We start from the raw sequence: 27,671 nt of genomic DNA on the forward strand, positions 1-27,671 counted from the left end.
CCTCTAAGGTTGAGCCAACTTTCTTAGGAAGAGAAGACTTGGGACAGGCAGTGACCCCGTGGTAGCCATAGGACAGGTGTGTGTTCTCTCTAGGGTGTGTGTGTGTGTGTGTGAGGACAGGGTCACAAGAGGAAGATGGGGCACCCACTTAGCCCTAGCAGCTCCTGAGAATTCCCATGCTGGGTTTTGAGGAGCAAAAAGTTTCCAAAGAAAAACCTAAACTCCGGTGCCTGGGTGGCTCAGTTAAACATCTGCCTTTGGCTCAGGTCATGATCTCAAGGTCCTGGGATCGAGCCCCATATTGGGCTCCCTGCTCATCAGGGAGCCTGCTTCTCCCTCTACCCCTCCCCCTGCTTAGGCTCTCTCACTCTATCAAATAAATAAAATTTAAAAAATCAAAAAGAAAGAAAGAAAAACCTAAATGGCATTATTAGGAAACACATTTCCCCCAACAACCATTAGGATAACTGGATTCAAAGAACAGCTATCACAGTAAGTATATGTCTTTGAAGAGCTTCAATCTTGGCCGGATGCCTGGGTCCAGGTTCAAGGCTCCCATCTCTAATGGGCCCCATGACCCATCTCTGATTTTCAACAACCCCTTGCACCCCGGTCCCCTGTCACCTCTTGGGCTCCCCTCCCTGGACCTGAGGAAAGAGCTCTTCTTTCTCTCCCTCTCATCCTACTGCCGAGTCAGACCACTAGAGTCTCACTGGCAGCTCAAGGGCATTCCTGGGACTCAAGTCCAGCAGCTGCGGAGGCCTGTGGAATGTCCACTCCCTACACTCCTGCATTACCTGGCCAGCCTGGTACTTTCCCACACTCTCCCGGGAGCACACGGACTTCGTGCTGTGCTTCACGGAACAGCTGGAGCCGGTCTAACACATCCATTTAACCAAGGGCTTCCCAGCGGCGCTCGGAAACATGAGCTGGCTCGACTGTCCCCACTTTATAAGGCTCTGGGGAACAATGTCACCTGATGAATGATGGGGTTGGTCCTCAGATCCGGGAGGGCAGGTGTGTCCAAGCTGATGGGCTGGTGGTCACTCTGCTCCCCACAGCTGGCAGGGGAGTGTAAGGCCAGAAAGGCCCCAGCTGTTCGTAACACGGCATCCAGGTGGGATTGGGGTCCCAAGGAGCACAGTGGAGGAATCTGTGAAGCCCCAAACAGCAACCTCATAGGGGTAAGGACGGGTGTCTTCTACGCAAAGAAAGGTCAGGGCAAGGGGCTGTACTCTCTAGCCTGGGACCTCAGGAACTACCAGGCTCTGTGATCACAGAGCAACAACGTCTGGCCTTAACTTTCAGGTTAACGTTCGGCTTGCAGGTGGACTTCTCAAGGAAGCCAACACTGACTACACCAAAAGTCTCCAGCAGGGGAAGCTGGGGAACCCCGGCCTACAGTGGCTTGAGCTCAGGACCATCCGGCATCCTGGAGAAGTCCCAGGCTGAGTGGCACCGGGGGCTGGTCCGGGCCCAGCAAGCCATTAGCCCCTATCCACGCCTGGCATGGTGTTAGCTGCTGGGCACCAGGCAGGAGGATGACATGAGGGCCAGGAAAGAGTGCCTGTGGAAAGTTGCAGGGCTCAGATAAACAGCGGGAGGAGGCAGATGACAAAGACATGATCCCTACCCTCTGCGGACTTCCCATCTAAAACACCACCATAAGGAGGACTGCCAGGCCAGGCCAAAGAGAACACTCACGCGGGAGATGGACAAAGGCCTGTGAACCTTGCAACCCTTCCAAAGTGATCGCCCCGAACGGGTACACGTTTGAAGAACAACGTGTACCCGTTTTGAGGAACACTTTAGAGAAAAGGCATTCCTAAAAAAATAAAATGGTACAACCTCAACTGGGGAGTCAAAGGGCTGGATTTTGGAAGCTGCACATGGCCCAAGGAGAGTTTGCTTCCCAGGTGATGACGAGCCTTTTGAATGCTTGCTGGCCCCAGATGCAGAGAGAGCTCAAGCAATGAGGGGAACTCGCCGCCCCCGCTGCGAGGGCTGAGGCATGGCTCCTCCAGACAGGGAGATAGGGGAACAGGGGGAAGTGTTTCTGGTGTTGCTGTGATCCCCCTGCCACCCCCACCAGACCCTGACTAATGACGAGGGCAGCACACGGCACTGCTGGGCACTGTTCACAGAGCCTCATGCGAGCTAACACATCTAATCCTCACAAGAGACCCGTGAAGTGGCTACTCTTATCAGCTCTGTGTTCCAGATTTAGAAACTGAGGCACAGAGGTTAAGCACCTGGCCCAAGGTCACCAGAATGTACAGCTAAGCAAGCTGAGCCACTGTTCTCCATGGGCATGCTCAGCCGCCTGACCTCTGGGCCACTGAGGAGGACCGAGATTGGTCCTGGGCCTTCAGACTGGCACAAATGGGCCATGAACATCCAGAGAGGAGGAATCAGTCACTGGGCCACCCCAGCCTGTTGAGCAGAAAGGCAGGCTCTGAGGACTGAGGGCTTCTGCAATGGGGTGTCCTGCTCATGTCACCCAGGGGCGGAAGGCTGTGTGACCCACTCAGTAAACATCTCAGCCCCTGCAGCCCCCACAGTTCTTCCTTGGAGGATGTTCTGAATGGAGGATGGAAGGACCCGGAAGGCAACTTCCCTCTCAGAACTTTGAAGTAGACTTCCTTGTGGGGGAGGGAAGGGGCAGTGAGGGGGTTGGGACGGAAGGGAACAGCATGATTCAGATGACTCTGAGGTAGGAGTCCTTGTGGGGGTAGCTGAGATACCTCTGCCCCTCCAGAGCACAGAGGTACATCAAGATGGTGAGGAGTGCTTACTGACGGGGTAGTATGTGAGGCCAATACCCACAGGCAAAGGAGGCTCAGTGCCCGGCTGAGTGACCCACATGGGTAGCTCAGCACAGCAGGGTCACCTGGCTCTGGCTTCAGAGGTGGGGCTGCCCACAGCCACACTGGTCCTAAGAGAAAGGAACACCCAATCCCACAAGAGACAGCTCTGGCTGTAGCTCGGACACCTTCGCTAGAGCCCCAAATGGAAGAGAGGAGGTACGTCTGGAAAACAACCAGCAGCCAAACTCAAGGACAGCACGCCAGTGAGCACAAATGCACCTCCTACCACTTGGAAACTAGGCTGAGGCCTCGACTGGGGGCTTCATCTGTGGAAACCAAGATTCCTCTTCAGGATGTGTCAAGTCCATCAGGAACATTCAGGAATGCACACTGTGGTGCCTGGCTGACGGGCCTGGCATCTGGTCGGGGGTGGAGTGCTGTTTGGATCTGCAAAGGGGCTGGACGGTGTGAGGTAGGACGAGGGTGCCACACAGCCATCCAGACCTGGGGCAAGAGGCCCAGGCCACCTGAAAGCCTTCATTATTCTCGGCGATGGCAGTTTCTCACAAAGTTACTATCACACTCCAAACTGCTAACACGTAAAAAACCTCCCGCGTGCACCCCTGAAACAGTGATGGGAAATGCTTCTAGTGCTATACTCCAATGAAGCGATCCAATGAAGCTATTTTTAACCATCTTCTCAGACTTAATTTCCAATTTTATCCTATAATGTTCTAATTGATTCCACCTCCCCTGATCTCTCACACTTGACAAGGCTGTGAAGAACATGAGGCGGGCTCGGCGGTTTCTGATGCGTGTGAGATGGGGGATGTGCATGTTGCTCATACCTCTCTCAGCACAGGCCTTCTTCTCAAGGGTTAACAGGCTTCCAGAAATGTCTGCCTAATGTGCCTGTTTTCCCCACCCCCGCCGGCCCCCAGCCCCAGCCACTGACGCCAGACCTTTCCCTTCAAAGTTCCTTCCTTCTCTGGGCCCAAGGTGTGCAGTGCCAGCTGGGACGCCATGACACGCCATGGGCCACGTGACATGATGGAGAGCTTTCCTCACTTGGCCACAGATCCAGAGGGAGGGAAAGGATGGTACGCCACTTCAGCTCTATTTCTACCAGGGACTCAGGGCTCCTTTGTCCTCCTCCCACACCCTTGGTCTACCCATGAGGTGGCACAAGAGAAGGCAGTCTGCACCCACAGCTGAGGTGGGGAAGGGGCCTGACGACCTTTAAATCCTGCCTTGGCACCCCCCCCCCACCTACACCCCATGCCAGCCACGCTGGGCTTTGCTTGTTGCTTGGATGTGCCCGTGGCCTCCTCCAGTCCTGCAGGCAGGTTGCTTCCCCCTACCAAGGCCACTCACGTGCCTGTGGTGCCAGCAGCTACCTCTCGCCAGGGCACTCTGTTCTTAGGGAAGCTGCTGTACTCCAATTCTGGATTAGCAACTTCCAGGGGTACCTACGGGCCAGGGGCCTGGGCCCACGTCCACTTGCTGACGACGCTGGTCAGCACCACCGCTTATGTTTACTGGACAGCTCCTTCGAGCCAGGCGCAAGCCAAATGCTTCTCACAGATTCACCTCCTTTAATCCTGACCACGAACAGGACCTGGAGTCCACGAATACCACACATCACAGAGGAGCGCACCAGGGCTGGGGGAGCCAAAGGGATTTTGCCAAGATTGCTTGGAGGATAAGAGCAGTGCCAGCTCAAAGCCAGAGCCTGGGCTCCCAGATGCCTGACTCACTGCTCACAGCTCCCTGGCACACCTCTGGAGGGTGCCCACCCCGTGATGAGCGGGATGAATGGACAGTGTTTCTTTCAAAGCTCTGCTGTGGCCCAGGCTGGCCCTGGGAGGGCACACCCTGGCAGGACCAGCACTGGGGATTTTTGGGGTCCAGTGGCTTGGCCGGAGCTCGGATGGCTCTGAGAGCCAGGACCTCAAGGCAGGCACTGCAACTTCATTAATTTGGACTGGAAAGTAGATCCATTATGATGATTTTATTTTATTTTTTTAAATATAGCACCTGCTGCCCAACTTCAAATGGCCCAAATGCCAGGCCAAGTGGGGTGAACGCACGTCCCGGCCTACCTGGGTGAGGACGTCCAGCTGGCCCACGATGTGCTCCAGAGTGCTGGTCAGCGTCTGGGGCATGCTAGTGGGCTCCTGGGGCTGGCTCTGCACCGACTCTTGACTCCTGCCTCTGCCTGGAGGGATGGGGAAATCCACTTCCGGCTAAGGACAATGAAAAGAAAGGGAGTCCTTCAGTCCTCATTCAGGGCTTAAAGAAACACGGAGAGAGGAACAGCCCCTCCAAAGGATGAAGTGGAAAACTACCCACAACCTGGAAAACATGAGTTCTAAATACTGGTGAGAAACGCAGTATGGCGGCACTCCCACATCCGGGCCACGCGCCCCCTTCCAGGACTTCCTTTCTGAGCAGAGGCTGTGAGTGAGAAGTGCCATCCAAGCACATGGCAGTAAGGGCTGGAGGAGCCTGGAGGGAGGGGCAGGTGGGCCGTAGAGTGCCCTTCGCTGGTTCCTCATGCAGCCTGTGCCCCCACTAGGTCCCCTCAGAGTCCGGAGACCCTGAAGCCCAGGCTGGCTCTGACGTCACCCCTCTTCCTGGCGAGCCCCAGGCCCATTCCCCACCCCCAGTGTGGGCTTGGCCTTGAACTGGGGGGATGTTCCAACCCCGCCCTAATGCAGAACTCCTGGGAAAACAGGCATTGTGTGTGAGCATCCAGATGGCTGGTGGGAGTCCTATGCCTGGTGGGACGGGCACCCCGAGCTGCTGTAGAGAGGCTTCCGGGGATGTGAGGGATCAGTGTTCCTGCCTGAGAGGATTCTGTCCCCAAATGCAGAAGCCTAACCTCTGTCACCACTCTCCCGCCAAATACACACCCACAATCACCAAGCGCAGGCGATTCCTAAGGGGATCCATCCCAGTTCAACATGGGTCCCCCCAGATTCAGGCACCACTCTATGTACATATCAGCACTTCTCTTAACCCATGAACTGCTGTGCGCATGTTCAGCACAGTGGAACTCCCAAAGCCACACCGTTCCCGAGGACACAGATGGCAGATGCCCCAGTTTTGGTCTTAGAACCTTCCTTTGTGGACTTGCTCCCTGAGGGAATGACATGCTTAGTGAGACTGACACTCTCGGCTGCCCCCAAAGCCCCAGTAACCCATAAAGGTAGCCACACGTGGGGCTCAGGGTTTTAAACCATGACTTCAACAAATTTTCAAATGTTACCACGTCACCCCCCAACTTTGCCAGTCCTCCAGGGCTCTCTACTGCCTTTGGGAGAAAATTTGAGCACCTTGACAAGGCACCCCACTCCACGCTACCTCCTTGCAGAACTCCCCTCCTGCCTCTGCACCCCCTTGCCCAGTTCCCAAGGTCCTCCCCTACTGGAAGGCCTTCATCCAGCCTTCCTTCCCCCTGACCCCAGCACCCTAGCCTCTACTCGCTTTGCAACTCGGAATGCCTGATCAGCAGCGCCTCTGCGCTCCCGAATGCCCGTGCCTGCCCCAGCCCTGCCCAGTTCCTCCAGCCACTCCATCTCCAGTGCCAGGACACACGAATGGGGTGAATCTGAGTCTGCCCATCTCCCGAAGGACCAGGCCTAGGAAGATGCTCTGCTCTTGCCAGGCTCACCAGGGAGGGCATCAGAGTCCTAGGAGAGAAAGACCACAGGGGAGGATTCCCAATCAGCCAAGGAGGGCAGTTTGGCTCCTGGACCCTACTGCCTATTTTGCTTTAGTTGGCAAGTGTTCTAGTCTCAAAGATAGCAAACTCTCCCATGCATGCCCATTCGAACTGTGGAGAAACACAGGCTCTGGAGGTTAAAGAGAATGTGAAGGTCAGACACAGAGCTCGAGGGGTGTTCTCGAAAACAGGAGCAGTGCCAAGCACGCAAGCCCATTGTGGGCGTGTCTGCTGTGTGCTATGTGTGCCCACCAGGACTGGGGCCCTGGGCCTCCAGAAACCAATGCGCTTGACTAGCGTAGGCCCTGACAGATGTGGGGTTTTCCTTCTGGTTTGTAATGCAAGTGCTTGACTTCTTGATTGCCCAGGCATCCACTTCAGAGAGGCATCCACTTGAAGAGGGCTATCTTGAATAAACACGCTGCTCACCCATGACCAGACGAAGAGCTGGGACACCTCCCACCACAGAGGCTCCTTGGTTTCCGAGATCTTGGCAGATTTTGGTAACTGACCATACGGCCACATGGTTTTTTTCTTAAAATTCCCACTCTTATGTTTAAAATTCACCAATAATAAGTGAGCCCTGAAAACTCTCAGGCCCCTAGCCTCAACCCCAATAAAAGTGGAACCCCAGGTGCTTGCTCTCTCCTGTCCCCTCACCCTTGCTGTGTGGCCTCACGTGTGCTGTGTTATTTCTAGGTCCCTTCATTTCTTCCAAAGGTTCCTGATGGTTACTGCTGAAGGGTGTCTTGTAATTATATTAAGAACCATGAGGGCCGGTTCAACCACAATGTTGGTCGTTGACAGGTAGCGGCATACAGTTTCGGATCCCAATGCCTATGCAGGAGTCCACCCCAAAAGGAAATGTTTCAGAAGCCTCAACCAGCCCTCACCTCACCACAGTAGCCCCGGGCCCAGGCGGCAATGTCAGGAGACACGGCACAGTGCGCTGGGGAAGAGCTGGGATTCAGACAGGCCCTGGCCGACATTTGAGCTCCAGCACTGATCAGCAAGGTGGCCCTGGGCAAGAAGCTTAACCTCCCCGGGCCTCTATTTCCTCATCTGCAAGATGGGGGTGATGATTGGGCCTGTCCCCCAGAGGGCTGGGCTGTGAAAGGCACTTCTCTGAAATCACTCACAGGCCTTTCTTGAGAAGCAGCTCCAGTCCTACGCCCCCTGTCCCGAAGGATTCCCCCCCCCGCCACTGCCGCCACCCTTCCAGACACGCATACTCTTATACTCTTCCTTTGGACAGTGAGTCCCTGTGGCTCCCTCAGGAAAGGCCATGAAAGTGAGGGTGGGAGCCAGGCAGCCCTCTGTCCTGACAGCCAGCATCCTCCAGGAGTGGCCAGACGGGTGCTGCCTGCTGCCTGGGAAGGACAGAATGGAAATTCTGAGTGTTTCTGAAAAACGGCCCAGAAACAGACAGCCCCGAGCTAAGTCCCTGGGAGCACAGTGATGACGGCGAGTTGGGGGAGCAGGGGGGACCACCGCTGACTCACAACAGGAACCCTTCTTCCGAGCCCAAACAGAGCCAGCTCCAAAGGTGCACTGAGGACAGCAGCCACGTGCTGAGCCAGGGAGGAGGACTTCGGAGGACACGGCTGTGGGAACCGCCATGCTCCCCTGGCCACTCTGAGCTCTCACAGGCTGTGACCAGGTGACAACAAAGGAGACGGAAGCTCCGAGAGCAAGTGACCATCGGGAGGGTCCCGGCCTCAAGCCTCCCCCACAAGCCCAGGGACCTGCCTGCCCTAGGCTATTCCTCTGGCCGCGCTGTCAGGTCCTTGTCTTTCCTTCCCCAGGACGCAGCCCTTTTCTGCTTCCTGTCCATCCTCTTACCGGCGGACATGACGGCACTGCACACGCCACCCGGCCAGCGCATAAAGATGGCAAGAGCCGTTGTCCCCTTGTTACCTACCGCGTGCCAGCATTTACACACATTTAATCCTTACAGTGGTCCTTCCTTCACAGCAGGGATCATTAAGCTTATTTTTCGGGGTGGGGGGGGCAGGCAGCAGGCTCAGGGAGGTTAGAGATCTTGCTCAAAGTCACCCAGGAAAGGACAAAGCTGGGACCAGGACCCATGGGAGAGGCCATTCCCTGACATCAGGCAGCCTCTGACAGGTGACATGGCCTGTGGTTTTGCCTCCACACCCCTGCCACACAGGTCCGGCGTCAGACACTGTCTGAGTCACTCCCCCACCCGCCTGCCCGGCACAGAGCTGAATGCGGAGCAGGCCCTCCACACGCACCCGCCGCCTCCAAGAGCCCAGCTCACCATGGCGACCTTCCTGGGTAATGAAACCTTGCCAAGGCCGGGGGTAGAGGGGGGCAGGCTGTGGCCCCACCCCGCACAGCACTGCAGCCCCTCACCTGCACGCCAGCTCCCTGGAGATGCAGCGTTTCCCAGGCTGGGCGAGCAAGTGATAAGCAGAGATAAGGAGATGACGAACGGGAGTGGGAAGGGACGCACATACTGGGTTGTGAGTAATGACAGTGACGGAACAGCTGGGGCAGCACGTGAGGGGGAAAGGCTATCAGGGCTCTGCCCGGCTCAACATCAAAGGGTCCCGGGGGCCCTGCCCGGGGAGTCTCAGTGACGATGACATCAGCACATACTGTGTACCTACACAGCGGCACCGAGCGGACAGCTTTCATTTTTGCCACATACAAACCTCCTGACGTCAGAAGGAAAAAAGGTAAAGACTCAGAAGAGACAAACCCCTTTCACTTCGTGGAACTCTCACTTGGGGTCCGCATGTGCCCCCTGGTATGGTCCCTGGTATGGGATCCCGAGCTCTCACAGCCGGTTCATCTTCTGCTTGCCTCAGTTTCTACTGCCGCCAGCCTGTCACAGGCTACCAGGAGCTCAGCATCGTGCACAGCAGAAACTGCAGAAATATCCGATTGATCTCAGTCACTTGAACACACGGTCACCAACCCATACATTTATTAAAAAACAAAACAACAAAACAGCCGGCAGGTCTTCCTTGTGACAAGAAATTAACCCATCTGGACTGACTATGGTCTCACTGGTTCAACATCAAGATGTAGATACGGATAAGGAGTAACACTAAACTCAGCTCAATTTCCGATAAGACTACTTCTGTCTCTACTATCCTAAACGTGATGTATGGGCATTAATCAAAAATTATGACACACACGAAAAGGCAAGGGGAAAAACCCCACAGTCAGATAGCATCAGCAGGAACGCCTGGCTGGCTCAGTGTGTTAAGCATCTGCCTTCGGCTCAGGTCTCGATCCTGGAGTACCGGGATTGAGCCCCACATCGGGGCTCTGTACTCAGCGGTGAGCCCGCTTCTCCCCCTGTCCCTCCACACTCACATGTGCATGCTTGCTCTCTCTCACTCTCTTTCAAATAAATAAAATCTTGGAAAAAAAAAAAAAAGAAGCAATCAGCAGAATCAGATGACTTTGACACTGGCACTATCAGACATGAAATTTAAAATAACTATGACTACTATGTTAAAGGTTGTATTGGAAAGTGTGGATAACACACACGGACAGATGGGGAATTCCACCAGAGAGGTAGAAAGTCTAAGAAAGAGTCCATGAAAATGCTAGAAATCGGAAACCCAATAACAGAGAGGAAGAATGGCTTTGACGTAGGCTCAGCCCAGCTAAGGAAAATGAATCAATGTCCTTCAACACTGATCAGTTCCTCAAACTGACACAGTAAGGGGCGGGGGGGACCCAGAACAGAGTATCCATAAACTGTGAGACAAGATCAAACTGTCTGACTTGTGTGACTGGAATCCCAGAAGGAAAAGAGAAAAGACATTTCTTACAGAGCAAGTTTGCTGGTAGCAAATTTTTTCAGCTTTTGTCTGGGGAAAAAAAAAAAATTCTCTTTCATTTTTAAGAGATATTTTTGCTAAGTACAGAACTCTGGGTTGACACTTTTTTTTTTTTTAAATACTTTAAAGATGTTACTCCAATGACTTCTGGATTGTATAGTTTCACAGGAGTATTCTTCTATGGTTCTAACCTTTGATCCTGTATACAATGTCACTTTTCTGTCTACCTTCAAGATTTTCTCTTAATCTTTGGTTTTTAGAAGCTTGACTGTAATTTGTGCAGGGTTTGTTTTTGGTTTTTGTTTAGCCTCTTGTCCTTTTTCTGAGCTTTTTGGATCTGTTGTTTGATCCCTTTCATTAATTTTCAAAAATCCTTGGTTACTATCTTTTCGATAACATGAAAAAATCATGAAATGTGTTATTACTTTCCTACAGTTTTTCTAACAAACGGTTACACTTGGTGACTTAAAACAATATAAATTTATTCTCTCCATGTTCTGGAGGCTGCAAGTCCAAAATTAAGGTATCAGTAGGGCCCCCGCCCTGAGGAAGCACTGAGAAAGAATTCTTTCTTGCCTCTTCCAGCTTCTGGTGGCTCCAGGATTCCCTGGCTTATGATTGTGTAACTCCAGTCTCTACCTCCATCTTCACATGGCCTTTTCTTCTGTGTAGCTCTTGTAAGGAGACTTGTCATTGGATTTAGGGCCAACCCAATAATCCAGGATAAAACCTCATCTTGAGATTTAATTTCACTGGCAAAGACCTCCTTCCCAAATAAGATCACATTTGCAGGTTCTGGGGGTCAGGACAGACATATTTTTGAGGGGGCCACCATTCAACCCACTACAAAATGCTTAAACATAAATCTAACCACATATATGCAAAATCTGTATGCTAAAAATTATAGTACACTGATGAGTAGAATCAAAGAAGACCAGTACCAACGAAGAGATATATCATGTTTGCATACTGAAGGCCCAGTGTTTTTGAGATGACAGTTCTCTCAGAAATCAGCTATAGAAGCAAAGCAACTAGAGAAATCTAAACAATTCTGATGAAAAGAAAATCAGAAAAATCACATTACCTGATTTCAAGACTTAGTTTAAAGTTACAGCAATTGAAGACAGTGTGGTACTGGTAAAAAGACAGACACATAGATCAACACCATTCAGAAATACACCTACAGATAGCCGGTCAATTAATTTTTAACAAAGGCATGCAAACAACTTAGTAAAGACAGTTGCTGGGACAATTGGATGTCCATATGTAAAAGAATGAACTTTGGTACATACTTTATACCACATATAAAAAATAACTAATTCAAAATGGATCACAGACTTAAATGTCAATCCTAGAACTATAATATTTGTATAAGCTTTTCTTCTAAAACATAGGTGAAAATCATTATGGTCTTGGATTAGGCAAAGATTTCTTAGGTATGACACCAGAAGCATGACCCATAAAAGAAACCACTGCTAAAATGAACGTCATCAAAATTCAAAACTGCTCTTTGAAAGACACTGTTAAGAAAATGAAAACACCAACTACAGACAGGGAGAAGATATTTGCAAGTCACATGTCTGGTAAGGAATTGTATTCAGAATATAAAAGAACTTTCAAAACTCAATGAGAAGACAACCTAATTAAAAGAAAAAACAGGGGCACCTGCGTGGCTTAGTGGGTTAAGCCTCTGCCTTCAGCTCAGGTCATGATCTCAGGGTCCTGGAATCAAGTCCCGGATCGGGCTCTCTGCTCAGCAGGAAGCCTGCTTCTCCCTCTCTCTCTGCCTGCCTCTCTGCCTGGTTATGACCACTCTTTCTCTGTCAAATAAATAAATAAATAAAATCTTAAAAAAAAAAAAGAAATGAACTATTAACTCATGTAACAACATGGGCAAATCTCAAAATAATTAGGCTAAGTGAAAAAAACCAGAGAGAATATATAATTACACGATTCCATTTGTATCAAATTCTGAAACACACACATACTGATCTGTAGTGACAGAAAGCTGATTAGTGGTTGCCTATGGGTGGAGGTAGAAGGAGTAGATTGATAGAGGCAAAAAGGAATTTTAGGCATGACGGGAATATTCTGTACCTTGATCATGGTGGTGATTAACTGTACATGTCTGCCCAAACTCAGAGAGCAATTCACTTTTTAAAGATTTTATTTAGAGAGAGAGAGAGCATGCAAGCAGGGAAGGAGCAGAGGGGGAAGGAGAGGGAGCGGGGAAAGAATGCCAAGCAGATCCTGCGCTGAGCACAAACCCTGATGTATGTGGGGCTCGATCTAATGACCCTGAGATCATGACCTGAGTTGAAACCAAGAGTCGCATGTTTAATCAGCTGAGCCACCCAGGCGTCCCAGCAGTTCATTTTTTAAAATGGCAAAAGCTAAAGTGCATGGCTGGCTCAGTCCGTAGAGTATGCAATGCCTGATCTCAAGGTCATGAGTTCAAGCTCCATGTTGGGTTGGGCATAAAACTTTCTTAAAAAGAAAAGAAATAGAAGAAATAAAATGGTGAATGCTACGATTTGTATGTTAATAAGCCCGACTTAAAAAAAAAAAAAAAGATGGGCGCCTGGGTGGCTCAGTGGGTTGGGACGCTGCCTTCGGCTCAGGTCGCGATCCCAGAATCCTGGGATCGAGTCCCACATCGGTCTCTCTGCTTCGGCGGGGAGCCTGCTTCTCACCGCCTCCTGCCTGCCTCTCTGCCTACTTGTGCTCTCTGTCTGTCAAATAAATAAAAATCTTAAAAAAAAAAAAAAAAAAAGAGATGTTGTTATAACTGAAGCAGCCCTAGAAGCCCAACCTGCCATTGCACTTGATACTACCCATCACGGCCACTTGGTACTCAAGGTGAAGATCACTAGCTCTCCACTGGACATTACCAAAGGGCAAACGCCCAGGCTGAAGACCCCAGGCGAGGCCCATGAGGCCCATCACTAGTCTGGGGATTATAGTTCCCAGATGCAGAAAACCAGCTCATGTTTCAGTGTGGCTCAATTCCCAAAGCCTCAGTTTCCCTGGTCGTCAGCAGAGGTCCCCAGGCAGCATTTCCGAGGTAGTGGCCACCCCGTCTGTGGAATGTCAGGCCCCAGCTGCTCAGAGGTCCCTATGCAGCTTGACAGTCAGCAGCAAGCAAGGTCTGCACACACCTGGCCAGCAGCCAGGAGCGGCCAGAGATTTACCATGAAGATGCTGTGAGCTGATGTGACCCAGTGGTCGCTCTGGTAAGTGGGGTGGTCAATTATTAACAACTGCTCAAGGTGGAAATTTCTCCTTTTCTTTTAATCTCTAACACTGGACCTTGCCCCCTGCTCGGCCTGTTCTGGAAACAAACTCTGTCACAGACAAAAGCACCCAGAACTAGTCCGCCGGCCGGACTCTGGGCCAGAAAGGGGAGAGAAGGTGACTTGTGCCCCAAATCTGGGCTGTCTCACGGGGACCCAACTTGTACAGAACTGGGCGGCGGTCTGGCTGGCCACGGCCCACTAAAAACACCAAAGCATGTCACTGTGTCTCCAAAGCAGGGCTGAGCACGAAATTGGAAGAAATGGACACACTCACACACACACACACACGATTAAATCTTTTTCAACTTAAAATCTTTCATCCGACTGCTCACTGCATAGTCTGCTAAGTGAGGATGCAGAGATTCACGTGCACGCGTCTTACAGTCTTTGCCTCCAGCCTTTGGCTCTGACAATTTGCCCTCATGAAAAGTTAATGGGTGTCTATGTCTGCCTGCCTGTTTGCTAAACCTGATCCCGGCCAGGAGAGCAGAAAAGAGGACAGAGCTCACTGGAGCTCACGCTTCTCTCCAGCTCTTCAAGCGGAAAAAAGGCACAGCCGTTTTCTCGAATCAGAGCTCGGAAGAAACCTGGTACTCTATCCACCGCGCATATTTGTGGACTAGATACACAACAGCCTTGTTTGCCCTATAATTTAGAGTTCCGGCCTGGAGTCCAACAAGAGAGAAAACTTCTGGTTCTAAACATAGCCCTGAACCTAAGAGGAACTCTGGTGTCTTCAAATCATCTAATTGTTCGACAATCTTGCCAATGTTCTTCCAAGCCAGCCTAAGTATGAGTATGGGATCTGGTTACCGTGTTGGCTTTTATCTAGAGTACGAATGTGCAGGGTGCTCTCGTGCGTTCCCCGCAGCAGGCTCCCAAGGAGGCCAGGGTACTGGGTCATCTGTGCGCACAGAGGGAGCCAAGAGGCTCAAGGACACAGGGTCTGGGGCTAGCAGGGCAGCCTCTGAACAGAGTTAAATGTTCTATGACAACGGGTCACATTTGGGTCTAAGAGCCATCCCTCGACCTCAGGCCCCCACAGACCAGAAGGGGACAGGGTGTCCTCTGAACTAAGAATTGTGAAGGGGTCGAAGGATGGGTCTGAGATGGATGAGGGATCCCCATGCTAACCCACCCGGGGACTCCAGGCAGCTCGGTCCACTCCCATGCTAGTCCTCTCCTCAGAGAGCGGTCCCTTGGAGGCAGATGGTATCCTATCACACCTGCGTCCCCCCACAGACCTGCCTGGCACATGCGAGATGCTAAATGCACAAACCAAGGAACCCTATCTCCTCACCCAGGCTCAAAGCAAGACTGAGGCCTCCATTCCCAGGATCGAACGACCACTCCTGGGCTCCACGGCCCTGGCGACGTCCAGCTGCCCACCGCCGGCCACCCTCTCCAGGAGTTTCCAAGTATCTCCCCCAACACGAGAGGGCTGGTGTATAAAGCCAGAGTTTTCAGAGAAGTGAAAGGATTGCCCAGGAACTGGAAAGTCATTCCAACGTCCATGTATGCACCCCCCCCCCAGGGAAAGCAGTGGAGCTGAGAAGGTCTATTCACCGCAGTGGCATACTCGGGTGAGAGGAGCTGCAGGGGGAGAAAAGAGCAAGGATGAGCTGGGGTTGGGGGGTGGGCAGGGAGGAAGACCTGGCGACTGCAAACAGGTGGAGGCCGTGAGAGAGCAAGCGGGCCATCGTGCAGCGAGAACTGTCCTCAGCACAGAGGGGGTCCCTGACCCTCCTCCCCAAAGGGGTGCTGAGGGAACAGGAAAACACCCCAGGCCTTTAGGGGCTGACGCCCTCCAGGCCCTCATACTGAGTACAGCCAGAAGCACACAGAGGTGGGCTGCAAGGCAGAGTCGGGGGCCAGCAACAGGGACCAGAAGGAAGCGGGCAGGGGTGGGGTGGAGCTGTCCACTCCTGGAGCGGGTGTGATCTCTGGAGCATTAGCACAAGCCACACTACCAACAAACAGAGAAGCCGCCCTGCAGCCTCCACAGCGGTGAGCAGCGCCCCTGTGACACCATTCCCTCTGAACAGGACCTGCGTCTTCCAAGGTCAGCTCTTGCTCAGCTCCGTCCCACAGATGTGACCGCAGGCCCACTCCTGGCTGGGTGCTGAGGGGCTTAGGGTCACCTGTCCCCTCCCTCGGGACAGAAACACCTACCCTCCCAGTGCAAACACCTGAACCGGGGCACCCAGGGAGGGAGATGAAGCCCAAGGACTGACTAGAGATTTTCTTTTAAAAAATTAGACTGCTTTGAACTAATTTTAGACTTAGAGAAAAGTCGCAAAAAATAGTACAGAGAATTTCCATATATCCCTCCCCCAGGCTTCCCCAGTGCTAACATCTTACATAACCATTAGGACAATGATCAGAGCAGGAAATTAACCTTGGGACAATACCATTAACCAAACTAAGGGCCCTGGCTGGCTTCACCAGTTTTTCTAATGCTCTTGGATCCTGCTATTCCAGAATCCCAACCAGGACTTCCCCCTGCACTAGTTACTTCTCCTTGGTCTCCTGCAATCTGGGTCAGCTCCTCAGCCTTCCCCTGTCTTTCATGACCTTGACACTTTCGAAGAAGAGTACTGATCAGTTCTGTTGTCAAACGTCCCTCGATGTGGATCTGTCCAGTGTTTTCTCATGATCGGAACGAGGTTATCCATTTTTCGACGAGAACACCACAGAAGCGAACCACCTGACATCGCAGAACTCACGTGGACAGGACGTATTATCAGTGGCGATGACCTTGACCAATGGTGATGACTGCTCTGCCAGCCTTCCCCAGTGCGAAAATACATCTTTCCCTGTGTAGTTAATCTTGGCTTTTAAAATGTGGCTTTTTAAAAATTAATTATTTTTATTAACATATAATGTATTATTTGTAAAATGTGGCTTTTTAAAAAGGGAACGTGTCGCTGTCATTACGAACTCCACGCTGTCAGCCCAGCCTGCTGATGGCCACAGCTGCCCCACAGATGAGAGGCAGCTAATGAAGAAGAGCGGCGGAGCCGACGTCTCTGGAAGACGCCGAAGCTCTCGGTGACAAAGAGGAACAGTAGCGGTTTATTTATAGATCCACTTGAAGACAGCTCATTGTAACTACTGGGGTTGAATTTTTAAGACCTCGGGAACAAAGGCTGGCTATTTTAAACTCTCCTTGCACTTAGTTCAATGGAGAGTGTTAGAGGCACTGACCACACCCCGGCATCACTCCCAAGCTCGGCAATTCAGAATTTGTGTAGCATCTCAGGACAGGAGTACTGCCTGCCAAGGCAGATAACCATGGCCAGCTCTGCCTACCCTACAGAGGCAGCAGGCCTCTTCTGGGCCAAAGCTCTCACCCCCAGGGAGGAGTCAAAGGAGGCTGCATCCTATGGGGTCTCTCAGCCTCCCCCTCCTGGTAAATTAACTTGCATACAGCTATTGTGAACCAAGGTTGTATCACCTCTCTCCCTGCCTCCCCCTACAGGCTGCAAAGAGAGACAGCGCCCTCCAGCGGATGCCTGCCCAGGACAGCCGGCACTAGCGGACCCATCTCCAGGCTGGAACAAGGGTGTCGTGGAGCTCGTGGTATAAATGTCCCTGAGGACAGTGGGAGAGTGGCACCCCGGAGCTCCTCTCGCCCCCAGCCCAACTGCACCTCTAGCCAAGACTGCTCAGTCTCTCCAGGCACCAGAACCATGGTGGGGAAGGGAGACATGGGTTTTCTCAAAGCCTCCCACATCCTTATTTGAGCAAAAAGCACAGAGCCATATTCTTGACACGATGTGGAAAAATGTGAGTATGGACTAGGCATTTGATAGTAAGGGATTATTAATTTTGTTGGATGTGACAAGAGCACTGCCGTTATATAACCAAGAAAAGTCTTTATTTAGGGTAAAATAATGTATCTGGGATTAAATAAAAATACTCCAACTCTTCTAAAAAAAATGGGGGGAGGGAGATGAGCAAAATAGACCGGCAAAATGCTGAAGCTAGACGAAAGATCCAGGGGAGTCTGTGACACTATTCTCGCTACTTTTTTTGCTTGCTTGAAATTTTCCACAATATAAAGGGTTTTTTGTTTTGTTTTGTTTTATTTAGTAAAAAAGAAGAAGCTCCCAGGTGACTGGAACGAGCCGTGGAGTCGAGGCCAAGCAAATGAGACCTTAGGAAGAAGCTGAGGATGTGTCCCCAGTCTAGTGTCCCGGCATTTTCAAGCACAGGATGAAGATTTGTCGGAGTCCGGCGACGCTCAGGCAGGTCTCTGGCATTGCCACAGAGAAATCCCCCAAGGGCACCAGAAGCATTCTGTGAACCCTGCAGCAATGTCCAGACCGTCAAAGAAACTAATTTTAAGATAATCTCCATGGAAACCATCTATTCTGATTTTTGCCATGGTAACCGATGAGAACATAAACACAAGCGCTAACACCCTTACGCCACATGGGCCAACGCTGCCATCCAATCTGGCAAATTCAAGCTGCAAAAGGCTTTTTTCCAGTGAAAATGAGAAGTACTGAAACTTCTAGCGCAGACATGCTGATTCTACCGCCTCTGCTGCCCGGTCACTGCCCCTACCATCCCATGCACCTGCCCCTGGAACTGACAAACCAGGCCGGAAAGGGGTTTCCTTCCTTTAACCTGGGACCATCAAAAACACTAAAAGAAAGAGCCAGAGCCTACCTCTTGCCTCAAAGGCTCAACCCATGCTGCCCACAGATTGCAGGCACGTGTCCACTGAACCCAGATTTCCAGAACATTCTGTGTTCTGGTAACATGCTGGACACCACAAAGTGACCAAGGACCCAGTCCTCCAGGAAGACCACAGGCCGGCGAATAACCAACTACAGGAAAGAAGGGCTGCTCCAGCAAGCAGAGCGCTCCAGCAGGTGGGGTGGGAAGGATTCACAAGCTGTGGGCCTCCCGGAAAGGGCTGCATGGAGGAGAGGTCATCTGGGAAGAAGGGAAATGGGGGGAAAAAGAAAACCTCCAATGGTTATGAGACCCTTGATAAGAAGATAACAGAGCTCTGAAAGGTGTGTGTGTGTGCGTGCCCTGGTTTACACTCCGTGTCCAAGCACGCAGAGCCAGATGCAAGGGTCCCTGGGGCCTTGTGTGGGTTCCAGAGCTAGGCTCTTGGATCTTCCTGACACCATGAATGTCTTAACATGCCTTGCCTGGGGTTTCCGAGAACATGTCTGCTGTTGGCTTAAGTCATTAAATAGGCTTTCCTTCCTAAGAATCACGCCACTCTTCTTCAGATAGTGCCCTACCTATTGGTGGAACAGATGAGAATTTTCCAGTGGCAGGAAACTACCACTCCAAGGGGCTACTCTGAGAAGGGTGTACAGTCAAGTCCCATTCTACAGCCCCATCCTCTCACTGCCACTGCTGTTACCGCTGTTTTGGGACTTGCTCCTAGTCCTAATACCTGGAGGCACTTCTCCAAAAAGCTCCTTGACCTGAGGCCCGACCGAGATGTTGAGCCTCCAGCATCCAGGTCATCTCAAGCTCAGGGGCCAGAGACTCTCACCTGCTGGCTTCCCTGGAGGCCCCGCAGGATCTGGAGGAGGGGGGATGATGGAGGCACACACTTACACAGGCACAGGAGGCAGCGGCACTGAAGATAATAGGCAGGTGACCATAGAATGCGGGTTTAAGAACAGGTCACTGGACTGGTGCAGCAGCATTAATGGACAGAACAGGAGCCAAGATAGGAAGACCGGCGGCAGAGGCCCACGGAGGGCTGCTCTGGGTACCATCTTCCCCCTTACTGAATCCTGGTTGGTAATAAAACCAGCCATTTGTAGAGCCCAGTGGGTGCTCTACACCCACTGGTTTAAAGAGCCCATGGGGAAGCACCGGGATTTCTTTTACCACTAGACAGAGATTAGAACTAAAGCCATTATAGCACTTTTCCTCTCTTGGAAAGAGGAGGACTACAATTCTCCAAACTGGGCTGAAAGGGACCCCAGTTCTCCAAATGCTCCTCCCAAACTATAGTCCCTATGAACCATGGAAACTTCCCAAGATGGTCAGAGACTTTCTTCTTCCCACTACATCCCTGCTCAGGAAGCCATTGTCACAACTGGCTAGACTATTTTCCAGTAGACTAGCGACTCTTAGAGTGGATCCCGGGACCATCGACATGACCTAGAAATTGCAAATTCCTTACCAAGTCAGACACTCAGGATGGGGCAAGCTATGTTTAACAAGCCCTCAGGGTGATTCGGAAGCACACTGAGGTTTGAGAGGCACAGCAAGAGTCTTATCACAATCCACCAGAACTGGTCAAAGGCCTGTCTCCTCACTGCGCTGCCAAAGGCAACTTCCCCCTTCCAGTAAACACAGTCATTATTGAACATGCGCCTGGCTGCAGCCCCGACCCACCTCCCAGGAAACTCAGTTGTGGCCTCTGGAAGGAAAAGGAGAGGGGATCTGGCCTGCCAGGAGCGGATGCAACAGGTCAGAGCCTGAGGGAAGGGTCCAACCCCCACATGCTAGTCCCCAGGCTCAAGGTGCCCCTCTGCAGGGAACATCGGAATCTTTGGTTCTCCTAGACTGGGCACAGTCAAGTTACCCTCCCCGGCCACTGTGCAAGGATGCTCGGACTCCAGCAGGAACTCTCTTTAAAAATTGTAGCTTGGTAACAAATACAGAATCTTCTTTGTTTCTATTCTCCTCTGTCTTCCCGCTGAAACTAAGAAGCCCAGAGCACTTTCCATGACTTCCATGCCAGTAAAGGTGAGGAAAATGCAACCAGAGTGTGAAGTGAGGCCTCTTGTCTTGTCTGGGGCCTGCTGCTGCCCAGAATCAGCAAAGGCCGCTGTGGCCACCCTACCCCCATGCCGGCAGGAGAAGCTTTTTACGCAGTGAGCCGGGAAAACGGAGAATGCCCAAAGGATGTACCGTAGGTGGTGGGAGGAAATCCAAGTACAGAGAAGCAAGACGGACTGCCTGAGGTTACAGGAGACTTAACACGTCAGGCTAGGCTCCAGCTTCCTCTTAGATCAGCAAACAGGGGCAGTACAACTCTTAAACTGCCAACCAAGTGGTTACAGGCTGTCGGGAGTCTGGACCCCAGGAAACCAACCCCCTTCCAAGACGAGTAAGTGCCTGGGCCTGTCCCAACTCACCTGCTGACTAGAGCCCTTTTTACTAACTAGTCCTGGGAAATTCAGAGCCAGAACCAGGGTCAGTTGGAGAAAGGAGAGGCTCCCTTCTAAGACACATAAATCCGGACTTCACTCTTGCCATAAACACCCACAATGCCTTGTCTGCCAAGCATCCCCTCGAATCCATACCTCTTCCCACTACTGAAAGCAAATGCCAGCCAGAAATCTACGTTCTCAGCAAGAGACCCCAGTTCTCCATGCTCCATACAGAGCAGGGAGAAATGGACCCCGTCTTCTGCCTCAACTCTGACTCCTCAGGCTAGATGCCTGGGGTGAGAACCCAGGAGCCTCAGATCTTCAGCCTGGGGTAAGAGGCAGTGCCAAGACTGGAATCGAGCCCGAGAACCCCTACATCAAGCCCCACCCATGGTAGCACCCCAAAACAGAAAGTGGAAGCTTGGGTGTAGGAGGCAGCTGGGGCTTCACCCTCAGAACAGAGAAACTAGAAAGAAGAAACAGGCCATCCTCAGGGAACGGTGAGCCCTCGGGTCAAGAATTCTTGGCCAACCTTGCCACCTTCTCCTGGGGACAGCTCTAGCACGAAGGATCTGGATGGGGGTGGGGGCCGCGGGCAACCACTTTGCTTTGAGGAGTCACGGGGGTGGTGGAAGAAAAGAAGCCTGTTTCCATTCACCTTATGGACTGAGTTTTGGATCTGGGAGCACAGAGGACTTGGGTCTCTCATCAGGAAGCAGAACTGATTCCTGTAAGGGTCTAAAACCCTCACCGGACTTCACAAAGGCGACCTGCAGAGAGCAGTCAATGTCAAAAATTATCTCTGTCAGAATCGCTCCCTCTGCTGCATGTTGTCCCCCCGCTTGGCAAGTGGGCAACACACAATCAGCCCGACTGGGCAGGGGCTTGTCCTGCTCTCAGTCTGACAGAGGAAGGAAGAGGAACATTTTAAAAACAGCTAAAGCTTGTTGAGTACTTGCCATGTGCCAGGCACGGTTCCAAGTGGCTGCCTGGCATACACCACCTCGTGAAATCTCATGAAGGAAGGTCTGGCGTCCTCCCATCTGGGGTTGAGGGGCCCCAAAATTCAAGGTTGCTGTCTGAACTGGAGGGCAGCCAGGCCCGAGAATGCAGGAAGTGGTTTTCAGTTTTCCTGAATTACCTGGAATTCTGCGCTCTTCCCCTCCCACCCCGCACAGCACAACCTTCCTTTGCAATTACATAATAGGCTCTCAGGTGTTTGTAGAGGAAAGGCAAGAAGAGTAAATCGGAACAAATGCATCTTTGCTGTTAAAAGTGGTTTTAAAAATGCTTCTGTGGTTGAGGCAGAAATCAGTCTTATGGCAGCTGGGCTTGGGGGAGCAGGGGCCAAATTCAAGGTCAGCCAAGACACAGTGACCCTGATGCCTCACGGGCTGGCAGGAGGGAGCTAGGGGGAGCTAGAACCTGAGTGGCTGAGTGCCGAGAGAACAGAGAAGGCCAGGGACTACAGCTCAGGACAGAGGTGAGCACCAGACCCTTGAAAACAGCAGCAGGAGCACCTGCCGTCCAAGACTCTCAGGGCCCACCCCCTGCCCCCACACGTGCCCCCCTGGGAGGCGCTCATCTGCCTGCAAGCAGCCCTCCCGACCTCCCTCCGGCCTTGCAGCGTGTCACAGGGCAGAACACGGAGCTTCCTGGCCACCCTCGGCTCAGCCATTGGGCTGGAGTCCTTCCTCTGCAGCCTTCCAAGCAGAGAAAGCTCCCAGCTACAGCCCTAAACTCTCTCCTCCACAACTCAGCCAGGAATAGAGGGAAAATGGAACCCATTATTCTCATTCTGAAGAGCTGGGAAATGGCTTGTGCTTTTCAACATGAAATGTGCCTAAAAATAAGCTGTGAATTTCAACCAGAGGTTGAAAATAGCTCTGGCAGTGAACAGAGCTCTCTGTTCAGAGTGAGCTCAAGGATGGCCTTCATTCCAAGAGAGAGAGCTGAATGCTATAGTCCGAGCAGGGGTCGAGGGCAGGGGCTTTCCAGGGCACAGGGGCTGTCACACGCTCACAGGGCTGCCCTGGCCATGGTCCACCAGGGGGCCTGCCCTCCGGCTTTAGAATGCCATCCTCCGTGACACACACAGTAGCTGGCCTGCTGGCTCCCTAAGATCCTCAAATGCCCAGGTGTGTCTCGGGCAGCTTTAGGGCCCCAGGCCCTGGGGAGACACAGAGCTGGAGGGGGAGGGAGTCAGAAGGTTCAAGAGCTCCTGGGGCACAGGCTGAGCCAAGCCATCCTGGCCAGCCACCAAACCACTCACCAGTTACTATCTCAGAGCCAGGGAAGCCGGCAGGCAGGAAGGGCAAGAACGCACTCCAATGGTAAGTAAAAAAAAAAACGAGTTGCTAAAGGTCTTTTTTTTTGTTGTTTATCGTCACCTCTGGAAGATTCCAAAGTTTGACAGGCTGAAACGACATTTCTATAAAATAGACTTCTATTAGAGGTAGTCTAGAGACCTGAACCATGGCTGCCGGGGGAAGCCCAAATCTGGCCCAGTCGAGCAGGGGCAGGAGTCCGAGTCATCATGCTCGGGGCAGCCCACCCTCCGCACTGTGGTCGTGCCGCTCCTGCCACAGAGACGCCCCCGATGCACTTGATTCCTACCCTCCTGCTGTTGGTGCATTCACTGCCTTTCTGGGATCACTCTTGAGGCCAGAGTTAGGGTAGCGATTCTCAGCTGGGGGCCATCCTGCACCCTGGAAGCGATCTGGCAATGTTTGAAGACATCTGGGGCTGTCACAACAAAGGGTGGGGAGATGCTACCGGCAGCCAGTGGGGAGAGGCCGGGGAGCTGCTGAGCATCCCGCAAGGCCCACAACAGCCCCCTCTGCAGCCTTCATAAGGCTGGGTGGGGTCTGAGGGAGGGGCGGGAGCTCATTGGATGCACCAGTTCCTGGCATGTGGCTGCAGAGGACCTGGGCTCCCAGGGGGAGTGGTGACACTCTGGCCAGCCATGGGATCAGTCACCAACTCAGTGCCAGGGAAGCCCTGGGGCAGGAAAGGTGAGACCATACTTGTCAGCTTCCCTTCCCACCACAGGAGCAAACCTAACCGCGGGGCAGGGCTGGGCCAACGGGCTCTCCTGAGCACGGAGAGCTGGAAAAACTCTGTGGGCGACAGTGGCGATGCCTGTACAACAGGTGAATGCTCTCCCCGCCATTCGACTGCACGCTTCAAATGGTTCAAAAGGGAAATCTTATGTCATGTACATAAAACAGAACAAACCAACCAAAAACCCCTTAGCCCTCCTCTCTTGGCCTGGGAGTCCTGAGATCAGAGACACCCCTAGACGTGTACTCCATGTTGTATGTACCCTTGGGCATGGGTGTTTGTCTGGATGAGGGCCCATACACCACCTCAACGTTGCAAAGGGGCTTGTGACAAATAAAGGAAAAGCCATAAACAACAATTTTAGGACTAGTAAGTCCAGTCGCTGTGTGGATTAGTAAAGTTCACCTATGTCCCACATGGGGTCCTCAGAGCCTGCCTACGGGAGTACTCAGGTCCCACTGTAGAAACAGAGGCGTGGGAAGAATGGGTGCTTCGTCTGGGACCACACGGCCAGGATTCAGAACCAGTTCTCTGACCCCAGAGTCCATATCCTTTCCCTTGTGTAAGCACCACGTGGTGACGTCCAGGAGAACTGTGGCCATAGTTCCATCGTGAGCCAGCAGACAGTATGGGAACGCGTGGTTTTCCTGAGTACCGGTGAGCTAGTATCCCATCCTGCCAAACCCTGCCCGGTCCTGCTGGCTTCCCCTACCCTGAAGGCCTTCGTGCTAGAGTATTAGGCCTCACAGCTCTGGGACTCAAGGGTGCTCCATACCCCTTATCTGAGCAGGACTGAAGGGACAAGAGGCAGCATGTCTAAGCCACTTGCCTAATAACCGCAAGAAGAATAATATGGGATTCTCCCCTTGCTGCTGATTACTAACCATTCCCAAGAGGCAGGTGGCTGTGCCCTCTCCTGGGATGGGGGAGAGCTGCCAGGCAGCCCTGTGCCACCTACAGTTTCTAGCTTGGTCAGCCTTGCTCAGAGGGGCCAGTGTGGTGAGCCCCCAGGTCCAGGCATCCCAGCAGGTGACTAAGCCCCAGGCATCTCATCTGAGAATGAGTAGTAACTTGACCCGCCCAGCCTGGGCTCGGCTCACTGAATACCCAGTACATGGGGGGGCTAGAGGGGAGAGGGTGCTCACCCCATAGGATCCCAGTCCTGCAGTTTGAGAAATGCCTTTCTAGGCAGAAGATTGAACAGTAGCAAGCAGGCCGCAAATGCAACCCAGTCATCCCCACCAAACCCCAAAGCTGAGAATCGGCTACTCGTTAACAAATGTGGAGAGAAAATAAAACCTCCCAGCCCAGGGCCACCCTCGGAAGAAAAATTTTAAATCTCAACCCGGCCTATTCCTAGAGGTAGCTCCAACCCACAGAATGGGGGTGTGTGCGCGCGTGTGCATGCGTCTCAGGCTGGGGTGGGGGATCCCTCTGCTGGAGCCAAGGCAAGCCCAGGATGGACTCAGAGGCTTCCTGGTTCTATTCTGGGCCAGCCTTGACTTGCTGGGGGCCTTGGGCAAGCCGTTTCCTGTTGTTCAGGCCGGTTTCCGTGGGTGGGAGAGGCTACACTGACTCCAGGGTCCGGGAGGGAGAGATTTAAACACCCTGCAGCCACGAGGGCTTAAAACCCTAAGGGCTCCACACCCTTGGCTTGACCACTTACTTCAGCCACAGTGGAATGCAACTTTATTCAATGAGATCATGTCAGTTATCAATTTTTCCCCAAAAGTATCTGTCAAAAAATGCCGTTAACTATTTTAATTTAGGAACACTAAATGCCCTTTTACCGACAAAGATACTAAAAATGGTTTGTGGCTGAGGAACTTCCTTTCCATGGTTTTTAAAAAAAAAAAAAGGGAAGTGAAAGCAACAAGGTTGGGCCTTTCCCATCCGTCCCAGCTGTGGCTCAGGCCCCACACCCTCTAGGAACTCTCCATCGGGTCCTCGGCCCAAGGCTCGGGCATGGGACAGGTCCTCCCTCTTCTCAACCATTAGTAGCCTGAGCCATGCAAACACTCCCCCCACCAGAGAGCACAGAACCTCGCACCCAGTGGTCCTCACGTCGTTTGTACATTCTAGATTTGAAACAAAGTGCAGCAAGTGCCAAAGTATGATTTGCCATTCACCACGACCCCCCAAGAGTTTCAGGGCTCGGGACATGCCTACTGAGCCACTTACCAGACTCCCGGAGGACGTGGCCAGTGGGGCTGGGGGCCTGTGCACTTTAAGGACTTCTCCATAATCCACATCAAAGTTACTCTTCCAGACCATCACCTGCAGAGAGCAACAAGCACATAGACATCACACCAGCCCTACTTCATGGAAGAAATGAGCCCAGAGGTGACCCTACCCCCCACCGCAGCCAAAGTTGCAAGACAGTCCCCACCTGACAGCCCAGCTCAACTCTGGGACCTGCTCCACCTCCCAGACTTTTTGGACAGGTCTCGAGAAGACCCGGATGTGCCACCGTGTGGGTTCACTGCGTGCTATCCCTAGGCCTTTGCCCTTTGTTGCCCCTTCCTGGAATGTCCCAGTATCAGCGTCTAAAGCGTCTGCTTCAGCAGCATCTTCTCTGAGAGACTGTCCTGGTCTCCTGCTAATTTTTATCATAGCCCTCTAGTGATTTCTTTCATAGCATCAGACTCAACAATTATTCAATTTCTCTATCTCTCGTTCTTGTTTATCGTCCCTCTCTCCACAAACAGAAGCTCCCAAAGGCGGAGGCCTGGCCTTAAGTTACACCAGACCACTGCAGTTAAATTCCTGGGTCCACCCTTTACTGTGTGGCTCCAGGCAAGGCACTCAACTCAACCTCTCTGTGCCTCCGGTTCCTCATCCGTGAAGAGGCGATGATGTTACTTCCAATCTCACAGGAGACAGCTCGGCAGACACTGGTAGCCAGGGAGCCGTGGGTAACACACACATTACTTGAAGGAGCGTTGCATCTTGAGGCTCCCTCAGCAAAAGGCTGGAAAATGGCCCTACTGGGGAGCAAGAGAGCTCCTGCTAGAAGGTGTCAGCCCCAGGTACCTGCCCTGCATCAGGGTCACTTACAATGTGTCAGGAGCTATGGAGTGTGGCTGGTGCTCAGCGGAGGCCCCAGAAAGAGCCCCAGATCCTCGTCAGATGCGAGCTCACCACGCCTGAGAGGCCTCCCTGCTTTCGAAGCAGCCACGAGTCTGGTTCTGTGGGAGGCTGCACCCCACTCCCAGGGCGGCCCACCGTTTACTGACCCCTGACTGACAGGCATTGAGGTCTTTGTTCCTCCTCCTGTTTACAAACAGAATTAGCACCACTCCCACCTTGTTTGTAGGGCCCAGTGTAACCGCACTGGTCCAGCTAATGACTACACTCCCAGGAGGGGGACAGATTCGCATGTCTCTCTGCAAAGGCTCTTGGGAGTTGACTTTCAAAAGGCAGCCAGGGAGCTGCTCGTAGGGACGGCCTGAGGAGGGGCCAGAGCGGGCAGAAGCCCTACTTTCTACTAGGCCGCCTCTTGTACCCCGTGACTTTCTTTCACCAGGACTATTTATAGTGTGATCTTACTGTACGATTTTTCCCTTGTTTAAGCAGTGAGCCAGGCCTTCACACTCGAGGACAGCTCAGTGGTCCCCTGGGCCTTTGTCCTCCCTTGTTTGGTTAGCACAGGAGCTGGTGCTGGGACGGGAAGACGCCCACGGTCCCTTATCCAGGCCATGCCACAAAAGCCTCCAACCACCTTCTGCTTTCCTGGCAGACACACAACCTCAATCGGTCCATGAGGCTGGGGCTGGGGCTCGCTGGGAGGCCAATGGGACTTTCCTGGGCTG

At 52.4% G+C, this 27,671-nt stretch overlaps 1 protein-coding gene across 4 annotated transcripts in view; it reads right to left on the reverse strand.

Moving 5' to 3' along the window:
* Nucleotides 1–27,671, reverse strand: part of POC1A (POC1 centriolar protein A) — a 65,810-nt gene that overhangs the window by 13,753 nt on the left and 24,386 nt on the right. For 3 of the 4 annotated variants that reach the window (XM_045989703.1, XM_045989706.1, XM_045989704.1), the window contains exons 9-10: nucleotides 26,041–26,136; nucleotides 4,910–5,053 (exon numbers count right to left, since the gene is read on the reverse strand). In XM_045989703.1, coding sequence (XP_045845659.1) covers nucleotides 4,910–5,053; nucleotides 26,041–26,136 — 240 coding nt within the window. The remainder of the gene's footprint in view (nucleotides 1–4,909; nucleotides 5,054–26,040; nucleotides 26,137–27,671) is intronic. The other variant, XM_045989705.1, reaches the window with a different exon arrangement.

This window comes from Meles meles, chromosome 20 (genome assembly GCF_922984935.1).
Source record: "Meles meles chromosome 20, mMelMel3.1 paternal haplotype, whole genome shotgun sequence".
NCBI classification, from domain to species: Eukaryota; Metazoa; Chordata; class Mammalia; order Carnivora; family Mustelidae; genus Meles; species Meles meles.